At 37.7% G+C, this 18,375-nt stretch overlaps 1 protein-coding gene across 12 annotated transcripts in view; it reads left to right on the top strand.

Moving 5' to 3' along the window:
* The window catches only part of EVI5 (ecotropic viral integration site 5), a 281,694-nt gene that overhangs the window by 152,348 nt on the left and 110,971 nt on the right, over positions 1-18,375 (top strand). For all 12 annotated transcript variants that reach the window (XM_063799583.1, XM_009425371.5, XM_009425383.5 and 9 more), the window contains 3 exons: positions 1,527-1,661; positions 11,934-12,074; positions 13,519-13,677. In XM_063799583.1, coding sequence (XP_063655653.1) covers positions 1,527-1,661; positions 11,934-12,074; positions 13,519-13,677 — 435 coding nt within the window. The remainder of the gene's footprint in view (positions 1-1,526; positions 1,662-11,933; positions 12,075-13,518; positions 13,678-18,375) is intronic.

The following is an 18,375-nucleotide window of genomic DNA, read 5'->3' on the forward strand; positions in this document are numbered from 1 at the left end:
CTCATTTGCACATCTTTTTTTGGTAACTGGGGCAGGAGAGTACCATGTATTAAGCATCTGGTTATTTTTAATAGTTTTGATTTGACATCTGTTTTGTTCCTAACATATTAAAGAGTAAAAATAACTGTGCTTTATTCATGCTAGTTCAGTAGAAGATTGTTTTTTATGACTTTATTTTGAAATTTTGAGTTGCCACATTTTCTTTACTACATAAATTAAATGTGAAGTGATAGACAATTTATTTTAGAAAGTATTTTATAATGATGAATTACATATTGCTTTTGTACAGAAGCTTTTCTATGGGCACTGGCTTAAAAATGATGACTTAAGTGTTTGCATCAATATTCATGTTTTATAGAGTAGGAAAGCAAATGGGAAAGTTGCGTGCTTCCGTGGTTAATTTCTTCGTGCAGCATCTGCGTCTTCTCTACTTCCAGCAATTATTTCTATGTGTATCTTTTTTTTTTTTTTCTTGAGACAAGAGTCTTGCTCTGTCGCCTGGGCTGGAGTACAGTGGCATGATCTTGGCTCACTGCAACCTCCACCTCCCGGGCTCAAGCCATTCTCCTGCCTCACCCTCCCTAGTAGTGGGGATTGCAGGCGTGTGCCACCATGCCCAGCTAATTTTTGTATTTTTAGTAGAGACAGGGTTTCACCACGTTGGCCAGGCTGATCTTGAACTCCTGGCCTCAAGTGATCCACCCGCCTCGGCCTCCCAAAGTGCTGGGAAACCATGCATATCTGTTGAAGAAGATTTCTACATTTCTAAGGACAAATACAATTTTGTTATTTTGGAATTTAGATGGTTCACATTATTGTAGGTACCCTGTTTTTTTTCTATTAGATTAAAATATATTTTTCAGTAATCTTTACATGTCTTCTGTAGTATATAACAGTACTATCAAATAGCAATATAATGTGTCACATAGGCAATTTAAGATTTTCTAATACCCACATTAAAAGGAGCAAAAAAAGGTAAAATTAATATTTTTATTTACCTCAGTATATTCAAAATATTATTTTAACGTAATCAATATAAAAATCATTGAGATTTTTTAAATTTCATATTAATTCTTCAAAATCCAGTTTGTATTTTATACTTATAACTTGTTTTAATCTGTATTAGCCACATTTCAAGTGTTCAGTAGCCACATGTGGCTAATTGCTATCCTATTTATTTATTTACCTTTACAGTGTAGGTCTGTAAAGTCAGAAAAAATTCTTTGTATCTGGATGGATGGACAGATAAAAGGAGATGTTTATCTTATATGAATCAGATTTGATCAGCGTAATAACTAGTTACCAAAACCCAATAATGTGGTCATCTTTATAGATGTCAAAGGTGGGCTTTTTTACTCATTGGAGAAGTTAATTGGAGGAGATACATTGGAAATATTGGGTAGATGGAACTTCTCCTATTTAGTTGCCCTTAATGTAATATAACTGTATTATGTGGTTGCATTGTTTTTATTGTATATACATGTTTATACTTTCATGAAATTTCAGTGTATGTCTGTAACCTTTAGCATAAATGCAGTTCCAACTACAACGAAGATTTTGTGCTACAGCTAGAGAAGGAATTGGTCCAAGCCCGACTGAGTGAAGCTGAGTCTCAGTGTGCATTAAAAGAGATGCAGGATAAAGTCTTGGATATAGAGAAGGTAAGAAACCTACACAAATGCAGTCATTCCCAAATTAGAGGGGATATGTGATATTTATTAAGTACTTACTGAGCAATTTAATTGACTTGGTGTTTTTATACATTAGAAGCCTTACATATTAGTTACTAAGAGGAAAAGGAAAAAAAGATTTTTAAAATTGCCAGTTATTCCTTGTTGCCTTCATACTAATCACAGCCCCATATTTAAGGATAAAAATGGAGATTAGAGCCCTTTTGGAGGAAAACGACCAGAATAATTTTCATAAAAAGAGTATCTAAATGTTGCAGAAGAGAGAAACTCAGGTGACAGAAATTAACTGTTATCATCAAATATTGCAATATTTTCATGTGGAAGAGATAGAATAGGACTAATACATAGACATTTCGGGAAAATTTCATCTGAGTGGGTGGAGCCAAGATAGCTGAATAGGAACAGCTCCTGTCTACAGCTCCCAGTGTGAGCGACGCAGAAGACGAATGATTTCTGCATTTCCAACTGCTGTACCAGGTGCATCTCATTGGGATTGTTGGACAGTGGGTGCAGGATAGTGGGTGTAGTGCACCGAGCCTGAGCCGCGAAGCGCAAGGGGTCGGGAAATTCCCTTTCCTAGCCAAGGAAAGGGATGATGGACGGCACCTGGAAAATCGGGTCACTCGCACCCTAATACTGCGCTTTTCCGATGGTCTGAGCAAACAGCACACCAGGAGGTTATGTCCTGTGCCTGGCTCGGAGGGTCCTACGCTCACAGAGCCTCACTCATTACTAGCACAGCAGTCTGAGATCAAACTGCCAGGCGGCAGCGAGGCTGGAGCGGGGGCGCCTGCCATTGCCGAGGCTTGAGTAGGTAAACAACGCGGCCAGGAAGCTCCAACTGGGTGGAGCCCACTGCAGCTCAAGGAGGCCTGCCTGCCCCTGTAGACTCCACCTCGGGGGCAGGGCATAGCCAATCAAAAGTCAGCAGAAATCTCTGCAGACTTAAATGTCCCTGTCTGTCAGCTTTGAAGAGAGTAGTGGTTCTCCCAGCACGCAGCTTGAGATCTGAGAACCGACAGACTGCCTCCTCAAGTGGGGCCCTGACCCCTGAGTAGCCTAACTGGGAGGCACCCCCCAGTAGGGGCGGACTGACACCTCACACGGCCGGGTACCCCTCTGAGACAAAGCTTCCAGAGGAACGATCAGGCAGCAACATTTGCTGTTCACCAAATACCTGCTGTTCTGCAGCCTCCGCTGCTGATACACAGGCAAACAGGGTCTGGAGTGGACCTCCAGCAAACTCCAAGAGACTTGCAGCTAAGGGTCCTGACTGTTAGAAGGAAAACTAACAAACAGAAAGGACATCCACACCAAAACCCCATCTGTACGTCACCATCATCGAAGACCAAACGTAGATAAAACCACAAAGATGGGGAAAAAACAGCAGAAAAACTGAAAATTCTAAAAAGCAGAGCGCCTCTTCTCCTCTAAAGGAACGCAGCTCCTCACCAGCACCGGAAAAAAGCTGAATTGAGAATGACTTTGACGAGTTGAGAGAAGAAGGCTTCAGACGACCAAACTACTCCGAGCTAAAGGAGGAAGTTCGAACCCATGGCAAAGAAGTTAAAAACCTTGAAAAAAGATTGGACAAATGGTTAACTAGAATAACCAATGCAGAGAAGTCCTTAAAGGACCTGATGGAGCTGAAAACCATGGCACGAGAACTACGTGACGAATGCACAAGCCTCAGTAGCCGATTTGATCAAGTGGAAGAAAGGGTATCAGCGATGGAATATCAAATGAATGAAATGAAGCGAGAAGAGAAGTTTAGAGAAAAAAGAATAAAAAGAAACGAAAAAAGTCTCCAAGAAATATGGGACTATGTGAAAAGACCAAATCTACGTCTGATTGGTGTACCTGAAAGTGACGGGGAGAATGGAACCAAGTTGGAAAACTCTGCAGGATATTATCCAGGAGAACTTCCCCAATCTAGCAAGGCAGGCCAACATTCAAATTCAGGAATTACAGAGAATACCACAAAGATACTCCTCAAGAAGAGCAACTCCAAGACACATAATTGTCAGATTCACCAAAGTTGAAATGAAGTTTTAAAAATGTTAAGGGCAGCCAGAGAGAAAGGTCGGGTTACCCACAAAGGGAAGCCCATCAGACTAACAGCTGATCTCTCAGCAGAAACTCTACAAGCCAGAAGAGAGTGGGGGCCAATATTCAACATTGTTAAAGAAAAGAATTTTCAACCCAGAATTTCATATCCAGCCAAACTAAGCTTCATAAGTGAAGGAGAAATAAAATCCTCCTCAGTCAAGCAAATGGTGAGAGATTTTGTCACCACCAGGCCTTCCCTAAAAGAGCTCCTGAAGGAAGCACTAAACATGGAAAGGAACAGCTGGTACCAGCCACTGCAAAAACATGCCAAATTGTAAAGACCATAGAGGCTAGGAAGAAACTGCTTCCACTAACGAGCAAAATATGCTCGTTATCAGCTAACATCATAATGTCAGGATCAAATTCACACATAACAATATTAACCTTAAATGTAAATGGGCTAAATGCTCCAATTAAAAGACACAGACTGGCAAATTGGATAAAGAGTCAAGACCCATCAGTGTGCTGTATTCAGGAAACCCATCTCACATGCAAAGACACACATAGGCTCAAAATAAAGGGATGGAGGAAGATCTACCAAGCAAATGGAAAACAAAAAAAGGCAGGGGTTGCAATCCTAGTCTCTGATAAAACAGACTTTAAACCAACAAAGATCAAAAGAGACGAAGGCCATTACATAATGGTAAAGGGATCAATTCAACAAGAAGAGCTAACTGTTCTAAATATATGTGCACCTAATACAGGAGCAACCGATTCATAAAGCAAGTCCTTAGAGAACTACAAAGAGACTTAGACTCCCACACAATAATAATGGGAGACTTTAACACCCCACTGTCAACATTAGACAGATCAATGAGACAGAAAGTTAACAAGGATATCCAGGAATTGAACTCAGCTCTGCACGAAGTGGACCTAATAGACATCTACAGAACTCTCCACCCCAAATCAACAGAATATACATTCTTTCAGCACCACACAACACCTACTCCAAAATTGACCACGTAGTTGGAAGTAAAGCACTCCTCAGCGAATGTAAAAGAACAGAAATTATAACAAACTGTGTCTCAGACCACAGTGCAATCAAACTAGAACTCAGGATTAAGAAACTCACTCAAAACCGATCAACTGCATGGAAACTGAACAACCTGCTCCTGAATGACTACTGGGTACATAACGAAATGAAGGCAGAAATAAAGATGTCCTTTGAAACCAATGAGGACAAAGACACAGCATACCAGAATCTCTGGGACACATTCAAAGCAGTGTGTAGAGGGAAATTTATGGCACTAAATGCCCACAAGAGAAAGCAGGAAAGATCTAAAATTGACACCCTAACATCACAATTAAAAGAACTAGAGAAGCAAGAGCAAACACATTCAAAAGGTAGCAGAAGGCAAGAAATAACTAAGATCGGAGCAGAACTGAAGGAAATAGAGACATAAAAAGCCCTTCAAAAAATCAATGAATCCAGGAGCTGGTTTTTTGAAAAGATCAACAAAATAGACCGCTAGCAAGACTAATAAAGAAGAAAAGAGAGAAGAATCAAATCGACGCAATACAAAATGATAAAGGGGATATCACCAACGATCCCACAGAAATGCAAACTACCATCAGAGCATACTATAAACATCTCTATGCAAATTAGAAAATCTGGAAGTAATGGATAAATTCCTCGACACATACACCTTCCCAAGACTAAACCAGGAAGAAGTTGAATCTCTGAATAGACCAATAACAGGCTCTGAAATTGAGGCAATAATTAATAGCTTACCAACCAAAAAAAGTCCAGGACCAGACGGATTCACAGCCAAATTCTACCACAGGTACAAGGAGGAGCTGGTACCATACCTTCTGAAACTATTCCAATCAATAGAAAAAGAGGGAATCCTCCCTAACTCATTTTATGAGGCCAGCATCATCCTGATACCAAAGTTTGGCAGAGACACGATGAAAAAAAGAGAATTTTAGACCAATATCCCTGATGAACATCAATGTGAAAATCCTCAATAAAATACTGGCAAACCGAATCCAGCAGCACATCAAAAAGCTTATCCACCATGATCAAGTGGGCTTCATCCCTGGGATGCAAGGCTGGTTCAACATAGCAAATCAATAAATGTAATCCAGCATATAAACAGAACCAATGACAGAAACCACATAATTATCTCAATAGATGCAGAAAAGGCCTTTGAGCAAAATTCAGCAGCCCTTCATGCCAAAAACTCTCAATAAATTAGGTATCAGTGGGACATATCTCAAAATCATAAGAGCTGTTTATGACAAACCCACAGCCAATATCATACTGAATGGGCAAAAACTGGAAGCATTCCCTTTGAAAACGGGCACAAGACAGGGATGCCCTCTCTCACCACTGCTATTCAACATAGTGTTGGAAGTTCTGGCCAGGGCAATCAGGCAGGAGAAGGAAATAAAGGGTATTCCATTAGGAAAAGAGGAAGTCAAATTGTCCCTGTTTGCAGATGACATGATTGTATATCTAGAAAACCCCATCATCTCAGCCCAGAATCTCCTTAAGCTGATAAGCAACTTCAGCAAAGTCTCAGGATACAAAATCAGTGTGCAAAAATCACAAGCATTCTTATACACCAATAACAGACAAACAGAGAGCCAAATCATGAGTGAACTCCCATTCACAATTGCTTCAAAGAGAATAAAATACCTGGGAATCCAACTTACAAGGGATGTGAAGGACCTCTTCAAGGAGAACTACAAACCACTGCTCAATGAAATAAAAGAGGATACAAAGAGATGGAATAACATTCCATGCTCATGGGTAGGAAGAATCAATATCGTGAAAATGGCCATACTGCCCAAGGTAATTTATAGATTCAATGCCATCCCCATCAAGCTACCAATGACTTTCTTCACAGAATTGGAAAAAACTACTTTAAAGTTGCTGTGGAACCAAAAAAGAGCCTGCATTGCCAAGTCAATCCTAAGCCAAAAGAACAAAGCTGGAGGGATCACACTACCTGACTTCAAACTATACTACAAGGCTACAGTAACCAAAACAGCATGGTACTGGTACCAAAACAGAGATATAGATCAATGGAACAGAACAGACCAATGGAACAGCCCTCAGAAATAATCCCACATATCTACAACTATCTGATCTTTGACAAACCTGACAAAAGCAAGCAATGGGGAAAGGATTCCCTATTTAATAAATGGTGCTGGGAAAACTGGCTAGCCATATATAGAAAGCTGAAACTGGATCCCTTCCTTACACCTTATACAAAAATTAATTCAAGATGGATTAAAGATTTAAATGTTAGACCTAAAACCATAAAAAGCGTAGAAGAAAACCTAGGCAGTATCATTCAGGACATAGGCGTGGGCAAGGACTTCATGTCTAAAACACCAAAAGCAATGGCAACAAAAGCCAAAATTGACAAATGGGATCTAATTAAACTAAAGAGCTTCTGCACAGCAAAAGAAACTACCATCAGAGTGAATGAACAGGCAACCTACAGAATGGGAGAAAATTTTTGCAATCTACTTATCTGACAAAGGGCTAATATCCAGAATCTACAATGAACTCAAACAAATTTACAAGAAAAAAACAAACAACCCCATCAACAAGTGGGCGAAGGATGTGAACAGACACTTCTCAAAAGAAGACACTTATGTAGCCAAAAGACACATGAAAAAATGCTCATCATCACTGGCCATCAGAGAAATGCAAATCAAAACCACAATGAGATACCATCTCACACCAGTTAGAATGGTGATCATTAAAAAGTCAGGAAACAACAGGTCCTGGAGAGGATGTGGAGAAATAGGAACACTTTTACACTGTTGGTGGGACTGTAAACTAGTTCAACCATTGTGGAAGTCAGTGTGGCAATTCCTCAGGGATCTAGAACTAGAAATACCATTTGACCCAGCCATCCCATTACTGGGTATATACCCAAAGGATTATAAATCGTGCTGCTATAAGGACACATGCGCACGTATGTTTCTTGTGGCACTATTCACAATAGCAAAGACTTGGAACCAATCCAAATGTCCAACAATGATAGACTGGATTAAGAAAATGTGGCACATATACACCATGGAATACTATGCAGCCATAAAAAAGGATGAGTTCCATATCCTTTGTAGGGACATGGATGAAGCTGGAAACCATCATTCTCAGCAAACTATCACAAGGACAAAATACCAAACACCACATGTTCTCACTCATAGGTGGGAATTGAACAATGGGAACACATGGACACAGGAAGGGGAACATCGCACCCTGGGGCCTGTTTTGGGGTGGGGGGAGAGTGGAGGGATAGCATTAGGAGATATACCTAATGTTAAATGACGAGTTAATGGGTGCAGCACACCAACATGGCACATGTATATATATTTAACAAACCTGCACATTGTGCACATGTAACCTAAAACTTAAAGTATAATAAAAGAAAAAAAGAAAAAAAAAAGAAAATTTCGTCTGAGTGTAGTTGTTAGAACTGTTCAATCTAGAACAAGTTACCTCAGGATATGTAGGAAGTTCCTTTTAGCCTGAATGTACTTACAGAAGCTAACTTCTTTTCAAGGATATTAAAGAACATCAAAGATGAGATAAGTAATGGGAATAGAAGAACTTCAGGTTTCTTATAACTTTCAGATTTAAAAGTTCTAGATTACAACCTCCGAATCTCTTGTTTCCTTATCTGTAAATTTATTGGTGGCCTGGGCTCTGTGTTGTTTGTTCCTTTTTACTCTTAGGTAATAGCTACCTACTGAATCCAAAAACCTGATAGATAATGGACATAACAGTCTCAGGTGTTTTTAACTATTTTCTTAATGAAACAGAACAAGTGTAACTAGAATCAGTAATGGAATAATTTTGCTAGAAAGCTCCTTCCTATTTTTATATTTCTGGATAATGTATTATCTCGATTCATTGAGGAAAAAAGCCAGCAAGAATGCTGAAAGAAATGGCTAACAGAATATTTGGTCTTTAACTTAGGCGTATTCTGGGTTACATGATTTAGAGCAGAATCTGTGTCTTAAATTAGAAGGATTTTGAATATTTGATAGAAGTGTATTTGGGTTCCATTCAAAAATGGATTTCATAAGTGGCTGTGTTGTTTTTCATGTTATAAAGTAGAAAGGAATTTGAAAGGTAGCATGCTTCCTATGGTAATTTCTTCCTGCAGCATCCTCTTTTTTTCTGCTTCCAGCAGTCTTTTAAATGAATATGCAGTAAATTTTTGGTTTTCAATTGAGAAAATATTTAAAGTCCATTATAAGAAAGTGTAATTGGTGAGAATAACTTCATTTCATCATCCCTATGAGCAAAAATTTGCATGTGTACCGTGAAATATTTAGAGATAGAAAATTTCATAGAATCAGGCCTTGAAATCTCAGTGTTACCTCAGTTTACCTTTTTATCTAGGGAGCTTTCCCTACGGCCTCATTTTGGATCTCTTGGTAACTCTCCAGAGAAGTTTGATACTGGGCTACCCTGTATCTTTTTTATCTTTTAATATGGTGGGAAATTGATCTAAATCTTGTATCCGTGTGCTGGGATAATTGGCTAGCCACATGTAGGAGAATGAAACTGGATCCTCTTCTCTCACGTTATACAAAAATCAACTTAAGAGATGGATTAAGGACTTAAACCTAAGACCTGGAACTATAAAAATTCTAGAAGATAACATTGGAAAAACCCTTCTAGACGTTTGCTTAGGCAAAGATTTCATGACCAAGAACCCAAAATCAAATGCAATTAGAACAAAGATAAATAGCTGGGACCTAATTAAACTAAGGAGCTTTTGCACGGAGAAAGGAACAGTCAGCAGAGTGAACAGACAACCCACAGAGTGGGAGAAAATCTTCACAATCTATACATGTGACAAAGGACTAATATCCAGAATCTACAACGAACTCAAATCAGTAAGACGAAAACAATCTCATCAAAAAGTGGGCTAAGGACACGAATAGACAATTCTCAAAAGAGGATATACAAATGGCCAAACAAACATATGAAAATGTACTAAACATCGGCTGTGTGCGGTGGCTCACGCCTGTAATCCCAGCCCTTTGGGAGGCCGAGGTTGGTGGATCACAAGGTCAGGAATTCAAGAGCAGCCTGGCCAAGATAATGAAACCTTGTCTCTACTAAAAATACAAAAAATTAGCCAGGCATGGTGGCCGGCGCCTGTAATCCCAGCTACTCGGGAGGCTGAGGCAGAGAATTGCTTGAACCCGGGAGGCAGAAGTTGCAGTGAGCCGAGATTGTGCCACTGCGCTCCAGCCTGAGCGACAGAGCAAGACTCCGTTTCAAAAAAAAAAAGAAAAAATACTAAACATCACTAATGATCAGGGAAATGCAAATCAAAACCACAATGTAATACCATCTTACTTCCACAAGATTAGCCATAATCAAAAAATCAAAAAACAGTAGATGTTGGCGTGGATGCAATGAACAGGGAACACTTCTGCACTGCTAGTGGGAATGTAAACTAGTACTGCCGCTATGGAAAACAGTGTGGAGATTCCTTAAAGAACTAAAAGTAGAAGTACCATTTGATCCAGCAATCCCACTACTGGGTATCTGTCTACCCAGAGGGAAGAAAAGGTCATTATTTGAAAAAGATACTTGCACACGCATGTTTATAGCAGCACAATTCACAATTGCAAAATCATGGAACCAACTCAAATGCCCATCAATCAACAAGTGGACAAAGAAACTGTGGTGTATATATGTATATATATGATGGAATACTACTTAGCCATAAAAAGGAACGAATTAACAGCATTTGCAGTGTCCTGGATGAGATTGGAGACTATTATTCTAAGTGAAGTAACTCAGGAATGGAAAACCAAACATCGTATGTTCTCACTGATATGTGGGAGCTAAGCTATGAGGACGCAAAGGCATAAGAATAATTCAGTGGACTTTGAGGACTTGTGGGGAAGAGTGGGAGGGGAGTGAGGGATAGAAGACTACAAATAAGGTGCAGTGTATACTGCTTGGGTGATGGGTACACCAAAATCTCACAAATCACCACTAAATAACTTACTCATGTAACCTAATACCACCTGTACCCCAATAACTTACGGAAAAATATAAATAAACCTTGTATCCATGAATCAAGTTAATTTCAGTCGTTTCATTTGAATCAATTGGTAAATTGTTTAATTTGTATTAATTTCTTGACTGTTGTTGTAAATAGTGACTAATACACAGAGATTTGATGCCTCTCAAAAATAACATGCTGAGGAAATACAACAAAAACAGATTTTGGACTACTATTTTCTATGAATATTTAAAAAGTAAATGATGTTCATGCTTTATCTGGAGTCCTGATCAGAAGTTAGTAAGTTTATTGCCATATTGAAAAAAATTTTAATCCTGTTGCTCCGTAACTCTGATGAGTATTTTATTAACAAATCAGAGTTAGATTTCTGTGTTCTCAAAATTAAGTGCAGTTCCCCTCATACATTGCTACTGGAAATGAAAAGCAGTACAGCTGCTTTGGAAAAGTTTGGCAGTTTCTTAAAAGTTAAACATAGAACAATTACCATCTGAGCCAGCAGTTCTACTCCTAAGTATATCTTAAGAACATGGAAAGCCTAAGTCTACACAAAAACTTTTGCACCAATGTTCATAGCAACATTATAATAGTCAAAAAGTGGAAACAACCCAAATTTCTATTAACTGATGAATAAATAGATTAAATGTGGTATATCTATACAGTGGAATATCATTTGGCATAAAAAAAAGATTGAACCTTGAAAACATTGTTCTAAGTGAAGTAAGGTTGTCACAGAAAGCTATAAATACATATGATTCCACTTATAAGAAATGTCCAGGTAGACAAATTCATGGAAACAAAAAGTAGATTGGTGGTTGCCAGGGGATGGGGAAGTGGGGAATGTAGAATGACTGGTGATGAGTATAGGTTTTCTTTTTTGCATGATAAAAATATTCTGAAATTAGATCATGGTGATGTTTAAACAACCCTGTAAATACTCTAAAAACCACTGGCTCTTGTGTATTTTAAAAGGGTGAGTTTCATAGTTTGTGAATTATATTTCAGTATAGCTGTATAAAATTAAATGCATTTAAGTGTGGAACACAATAGCTGTTGTGTGTGCTGTATTTTATTCCTTAAATTTAAAAATCCCAAATTAAATTTTCTTCTTCTTTAGAGGAATAACTCCCTTCCTGATGAGAATAATATTGCAAGGCTTCAGGAAGAACTCATTGCTGTGAAACTTAGAGAAGCAGAAGCCATTATGGGTTTGAAAGAACTTAGACAGCAAGTCAAGGATTTAGAGGAACACTGGCAGGTATATTAATATATTTTGTGTGCTTTTTTAAAAGAGAGTAAAACCGAAATATCCAATTTGTAAGAGTTTGAAGTACCTGATGACCTACAGTAGATGAGTTTAAAGTGAGAGAGACCCTGTTTAATGTCAAAATTGAGAGTATTTATAAACTGAAAGTGCACTTAGGCTGTTTCTCCCTCTTTAATTCTTATAATAAAATAAAAGATACAGTAGACATCAGATAATATTTTTGTCATGGTACCATTGTGCCTTGTGTAACTTTTTCTGCAAACTGTGAAAGTGTTCTATATAATACATATTTTGTCTTAAACTTTAATATTAAGTCCATTGTTGGTTAGTGTGAAACACCAGAAGGGTGACAACATTATAAATTTAATGTATAAATTAGTAACTTAGTTACCTCACCAGATAAATGACATTTATCTGGTATGTGACCACAAATTTATTCATGTATGAGGGAAATGTTGACAAGGAACAAAATACATATTCTATATAAGGACCGAAATTAGGCCTTGACATTGTCATGCCTTTTTTTAAAACATGTTTTGACAAAGTATCAGATTGCAATAAACTTGAAATTTTAAAACAAAAAAGACAAAACTTGTCTTTTATCACAGATATTTTGAGAAACACTGCCCTTAACTTCTAACATTCCTTCCTTAATGGCCCCATTTTTTTTCTAATGTATTGGGATTTCATTGAAGATAATATGAAAAATCTCTCATTAAAAAAATTACAGTGAAAATTGTAATCTTTTCAAGAATTAATCCTCAGTATATAGAGAAAAAATTTGAACTGTATTTGAGTTTATATCCCAGATCTGCACTGGCTGTGTGTGATCCTCCTAAAGTTACTTAATCACAGTGTTCATTTTCTTACCTGTGAAAAGCCAAAAATGTTTCCACACACATTGCCAAATGTCCCCTGGCGGGGCAAAATTGCCCCAGTTGGGAACCAATAATGGCAATAATGTGAATGATGCTTCCTAAAGTTGTTTAATATGGTGACCCTAGGCAGTGAATTCTAAAATTGCCTGTCTTTCTTCTCAGGTCTCTCTTTTCTCCAGTAAATTCTTTTTTTTTTTTTTTTGAAGTAGAGACTAGAGACAGGGTTTCAACATGTTGGCCAGGCTGATCTCAAACTCCTGACCTCAGGTGATCTGCCCGCCTTGGCCTCCCAAAGTGCTGGGATTACAGGTGTGAGAGCCACTACGCCTGGCCAATAAATTCTATCTTAAATATACTTAAGATCTGCAAAGGTCTTTTTATGAAACCCTTTTATTCAGATGATAATAATGCCTGATTAGTAGGATTTTCTAGGGATTAAATAAAATAATGTGTGGAAAGTGTTTTATATATCACAGGCCTGAAATAAGCGCTCAGTAATATTAGCTCTTATTTTGATACTGAGAGTATTTGTTGCAATATAATTTTTTATGCTTTAGCGCCACTTAGCTCGTACTACTGGGAGATGGAAAGACCCACCCAAGAAAAATGCTATGAATGAGTTACAAGACGAACTGATGACCATTCGACTTAGAGAAGCTGAAACACAAGCAGAAATAAGAGAAATAAAACAAAGGATGATGGAAATGGAAACACAGGTATGATGGGAAAGCCCAGTATCTTTAAAAAGTATCATTAGCTGATCAAGGGTTTGTGCACAGATTGTATCATCCCTAGAACAGAGATAAAAGGCAAAGATATGAAACTGTATAGACTGCAGTTTTCTAGCCCAAATGAAGATGGCAAAAAATTATTATATTGGATTTCAGAGATTTAATCCTTCTTTGACCCATTCAACAAAGTTCAAGGAAGTCAAATTTTATTTGACTTTTTTGGGTAAAACTCATAGCATTGCCCTGTTGCATGACTTGAGAAGGAACACCATGCAGAGCAAAATTTCTCAACCTCAACACTTAACATTTTTGGCTAGAAGATGCTTTGTTTTACGGAGCTGGTCCATGCGTTGTAGATGTTTAGCAGCATCCCTGGCCTCTACCCACTAGATGCCAGTAACGGCTCTCCTACCTCAGGTTGCGATGACCAAAAATGTTTCTGCACACATTGCCAAATGTCCCCTGGGGGACAAAATTGTCCCAATTGGGAACCACAGATGTATACTATAATGTGAATGATGCTTCCTAAAGTTGTTTAATGTGGTGACCCTGGGCAGTGAATTCAAAATTGCCCTTCTTTCTTCTCAGGTCTCTCTTTTCTCCAATAAATTCTATCTTAAATATACTTAAGATCTGCAAAGGTCTTTTTATGAAACCCATTTGCATGGTAAAGGCACATTTGGTTTTCATGTGGTACATTTGTTTGGACCATATTCTTATACTCTGTGAATGTTGTTTTTTGGCTTTTTAAGTATTTATTCAGTCAGTAGGGGGCATACTTAACTCATACATCATTCTGTATTCCAGTGCAAAATGATCATAATCTCAAACATGGTAACATGAATATGTAATTTCTTCAGAATAAATATATCTTGTTTTACATTGTTCAAAGTTATTTTCTTATATTTTTCTTGTATTATTCTATATAAAATACTTTCCACACGTTATTTTATTCAGTATAATTAAAATAGGAAGAGGTACTATTGAGATTATGAATAGTAGAAATCTTAAGTTTTACAATGGGAAGTTTTATTTTTGTAATCAGATTTTATTTTAGTATAGATACTAAAGATGAAAACACAGCTTTTAAGCCATTGTTGAGGATTTATTTCACAGTGGGTAGAGGTGAATAAATCAAATCCAGTAGACATGATTTTGAGAACTTGTGAAACACAAAGCACTGTCTCAGCCATTAAAGGACTTACACTTGAGAAATCAGGTATGCATAGACTATATTTAATATAATTCAGAAATTTAGTAAGTAGAGAGTTAGATAGGAATTGCTACGGAGACTAGGAGGGGAAAATTAACTTCAACTAGGTGGTTTGGAGAAAGATTTCCTAAGGAATTTGTATTGTGCTTAATACCATCGCTGACTAATAAGTGTGATTTTGGATGGATTTTGCTGGAAGCAGGATGGTAATAGGCACTGGTTCCTAAATGCCAGTATTTGGACTGGTGGTAATCCATGAAATTTTTACATTGATAAATGAAAAATGAATAAATAAAAACAGTATAGGGTAATGGTGGTGGTGTGTAGTAATCTAAAGATTATTGTATCAAACACCCATGTATTTAGATTAAGAAATTTGTCCATGTTTATACATGTAACTCCAGTTCTGTCATTTTAAGGACCTTTAGAAAAGTCTGTCAGTGACTATACCTCAATTTATTGATCCACTCTCCTTTTTGCTCTTGCAAACAGTGCTACTCTGAACATTCTTGCTTATGTTTCCTTGTGTATATCTTCAAGAGTTTCTTAAGTACAAAGGTTCTTACCGTTTTTGTGTTTGTGTCTGCTATCAACACTGTTGGCAGTCTGGAACCTGTGGACCCCTTCTTAAAATAATATTTTTTAATGCGTAAAACCAAGTACAAAGGATTGCAAAGCAAGCCACTTCTACTGAGGTACAGTTATCAAAATACTAAAAACATGTTTGTGCTGTAGATCACATAGAGATACAACACATTCCCATTGCTAGATTCAGGTTTTTAATATTTTAGATTTAGATTTCTTTTTTTTTTTTTAATTTTTATTTTTTAGACGGAGTCTTGCTTTGTCGCCCAGGCTGGAGTGCAGTGGCCAGATCTCAGCTCAGTGCAACCTCTGCCTCCCAGGTTCAAGCTATTCTCCTCCTCAGCCTCCCAAGTAGCTGGGATTACAGGCGCCCACTACCACGCCTGGCTAATTTTTGTATTTTTGGTAGAGACGGGGTTTCACCATGTTGGCCAGGCTAGTCTTGAACTCCTGACCTTGTGATCCACCCACCTTGGCCTCCCAAAGTGCTGGGATTACAGGCGTGAGCCGCCGTGCCCTGCCTTGATTTAGATTTCTTAAGATAAATTGTACTACATTTTTTCCCATCTTAATTTCAGTTTATGTGTTTATATCTCTGATAAACAACATATAGATGGGTACTTTTTAAAATGCAGTCTGATAAATGATTGTTCGACTCTCAATAGGCTAAAAACCACTGAATATATGTACACTTGAGGGAGGTCAATTTTATAATGTGTGAACTGTATCTCAATAAAGCTGTAAAAACTGGCTGGGTGCAGTAGCTCATGCATGTAATCCCAACATTTTGGGAGGCCAAGGCAGGTGGATCACCTGAGGTCAGGAGTTTGAGACCAGCCTGGCCAACACGGTGAAACCCCATCTCTACTAAAAATACAAAAAAATTAGCCAGGTGTGGTGGCACATGCCTGTAGTCCCAGCTATTCGGGAGGCTGAGGCAGGAGAATCGGTTGAACCCAGTAGGTGGAGGTTGCAGCAGTGAGCCAAGATCACGCCACTGCACTCCAGCCTGGGTGACGGAGCAAGACTCCATCTCAAAGAAAAACAAAAAACTAAAAACAATTTAGTCTCATAGTTTCTTTTGCTGTCATGTTTGGTCTCAGTTTTGTAATTTTACTTGGATTGATATCTGTCACCTTGCTAACTATTTTGTTTATTCCATCTGTTCTTTGTTTCTTTGTTTCTTTTTTTCTACCTTCTCTTGGATTTATTAGATATTTATTGTGATTCCATTTTTATCTTCACATTTGACTTATTTATTTATACATCTTTCAAGAGTTTTTTTAGTGGTTGTTCCAGGTTTTACAATAAATAGAGTTTACCTTCAAATAATAAATTATAAATAATAATAAATGAATAAATAACTATACACTTCATGTGTAATCTAAGGCTCTTACAACAGTGTATTTTCAAATCTTTCTACCTCTTTTGTGAAATTGTCATACATTTTACATATTGTCCAAATATGTATGCTACTAATTTTGCATTAAAGTTTTCTTTCATAGAAATTGAAAAACTTTTAATGAAATGTGTTTTTCCTTCAAGATATTCTGTTTCAGCACTCTTTCTTTGTGCAGATCCATGTTTCTGTCTGGTATCTTATCTTTTCTGCTTTAAGAAGTTCTTTTATCATTTCCTTTAGTGCTGGTTTTTGTTTGATAAAATGTTTATTTCTTCAATTTTAAAAGATATATTTGCAGGATATTGAATTCTGCCTTGACAGTTTTTTTCTTTTAACACTTTAAATCACTCTGCTATCTTCTTGTCAGAAACCATGCCAGTCAGGATTCTGTTGTAATTCTTATTTTTGTTCCTCAACATGTAATGTATTTTTTCCTCTGGTTGCCTTCAAGCTTTTCTCTTTGTTTGTAGCAGGTCGAATATGATATACCTAGATCTGGTTTTTTTTTCTCTCTTTTTTTTTTTTTCTCTGAGTTTCTTTGATTTATGGATTTGTGTATGCCATAAATTTTGGAAACTTCTTGGTTGTTATTTCTTTCTTTCTTTTTTTTTTTTTTTGAGATGGAGTTTCACTCTTGTTGCCCAGGCTGGAGTGCAATGGTGTGATCTCAGCTCACCGCAACCTCTGCCACCTGGGTTCAAGCCATGATCCCCTGCCTCAGCCTCTTAAGTAACTGGGATTACAGGCATGTGCCACCACGCCTGGCTAATTTTGTATTCTTAGTAGAGACGGGGTTTCTCCATGTTGGTCAGGCTGTTCTCAAACTTCCGACTTCAGGTGATCCGCCCGTCTCAGCCTCCCAAAGTTCTAGGATTATAGACGTGAGCCAGCACGCCCGGCCCTTGGTTGTTATTTCTTCAAGTATTTCTTCTCATGCTCCCTTCTTGAGGGGTTTCAATTATACATGTGTTAGATTGTTCAAGGTTGTCTAACAACTCTTGGTTGCTCTGTTCTTTTTGCCCCTATCATTTTTCTCTGTGTTTTCAGTTTCCATTGACTAAAACATTTTTACTGACAAATTATTAAGTTCACTCATTCTTTCCATTGCTTTGTCAAGTTGTTTGATGAGCCACTGAAGGCATTCTTTACGTCTGTTACTGTTTTTCATTTCTAGCTTTTCTTTAACAAAAAAAAAATTTTTTTTTTTCAAAGAGAAAAGGTCTCACTGTGTTGCCCAGGTCTCGAACTCCTGAGCCCAAGTGATCCTCCCATCTCAGCCTCCCCAAAGTGCTAGGATTACAGTCACGAGCCACTGTGCCCAGCTCATCTCTAGCTTTTCTTTTTGACTCATAGTTTTCATTTTTCTGCTATTACCTATCTAATCTTATGTTTTTCACCTTTCCCTTAGAGCCTTTAGCATATTAATCACAGTTATTTTAAATTCTCTGTCAGATGTTGTATTAGTCAGGGTTCTCTAGAGGGA

This window comes from Pan troglodytes, chromosome 1 (genome assembly GCF_028858775.2).
Source record: "Pan troglodytes isolate AG18354 chromosome 1, NHGRI_mPanTro3-v2.0_pri, whole genome shotgun sequence".
NCBI classification, from domain to species: Eukaryota; Metazoa; Chordata; class Mammalia; order Primates; family Hominidae; genus Pan; species Pan troglodytes.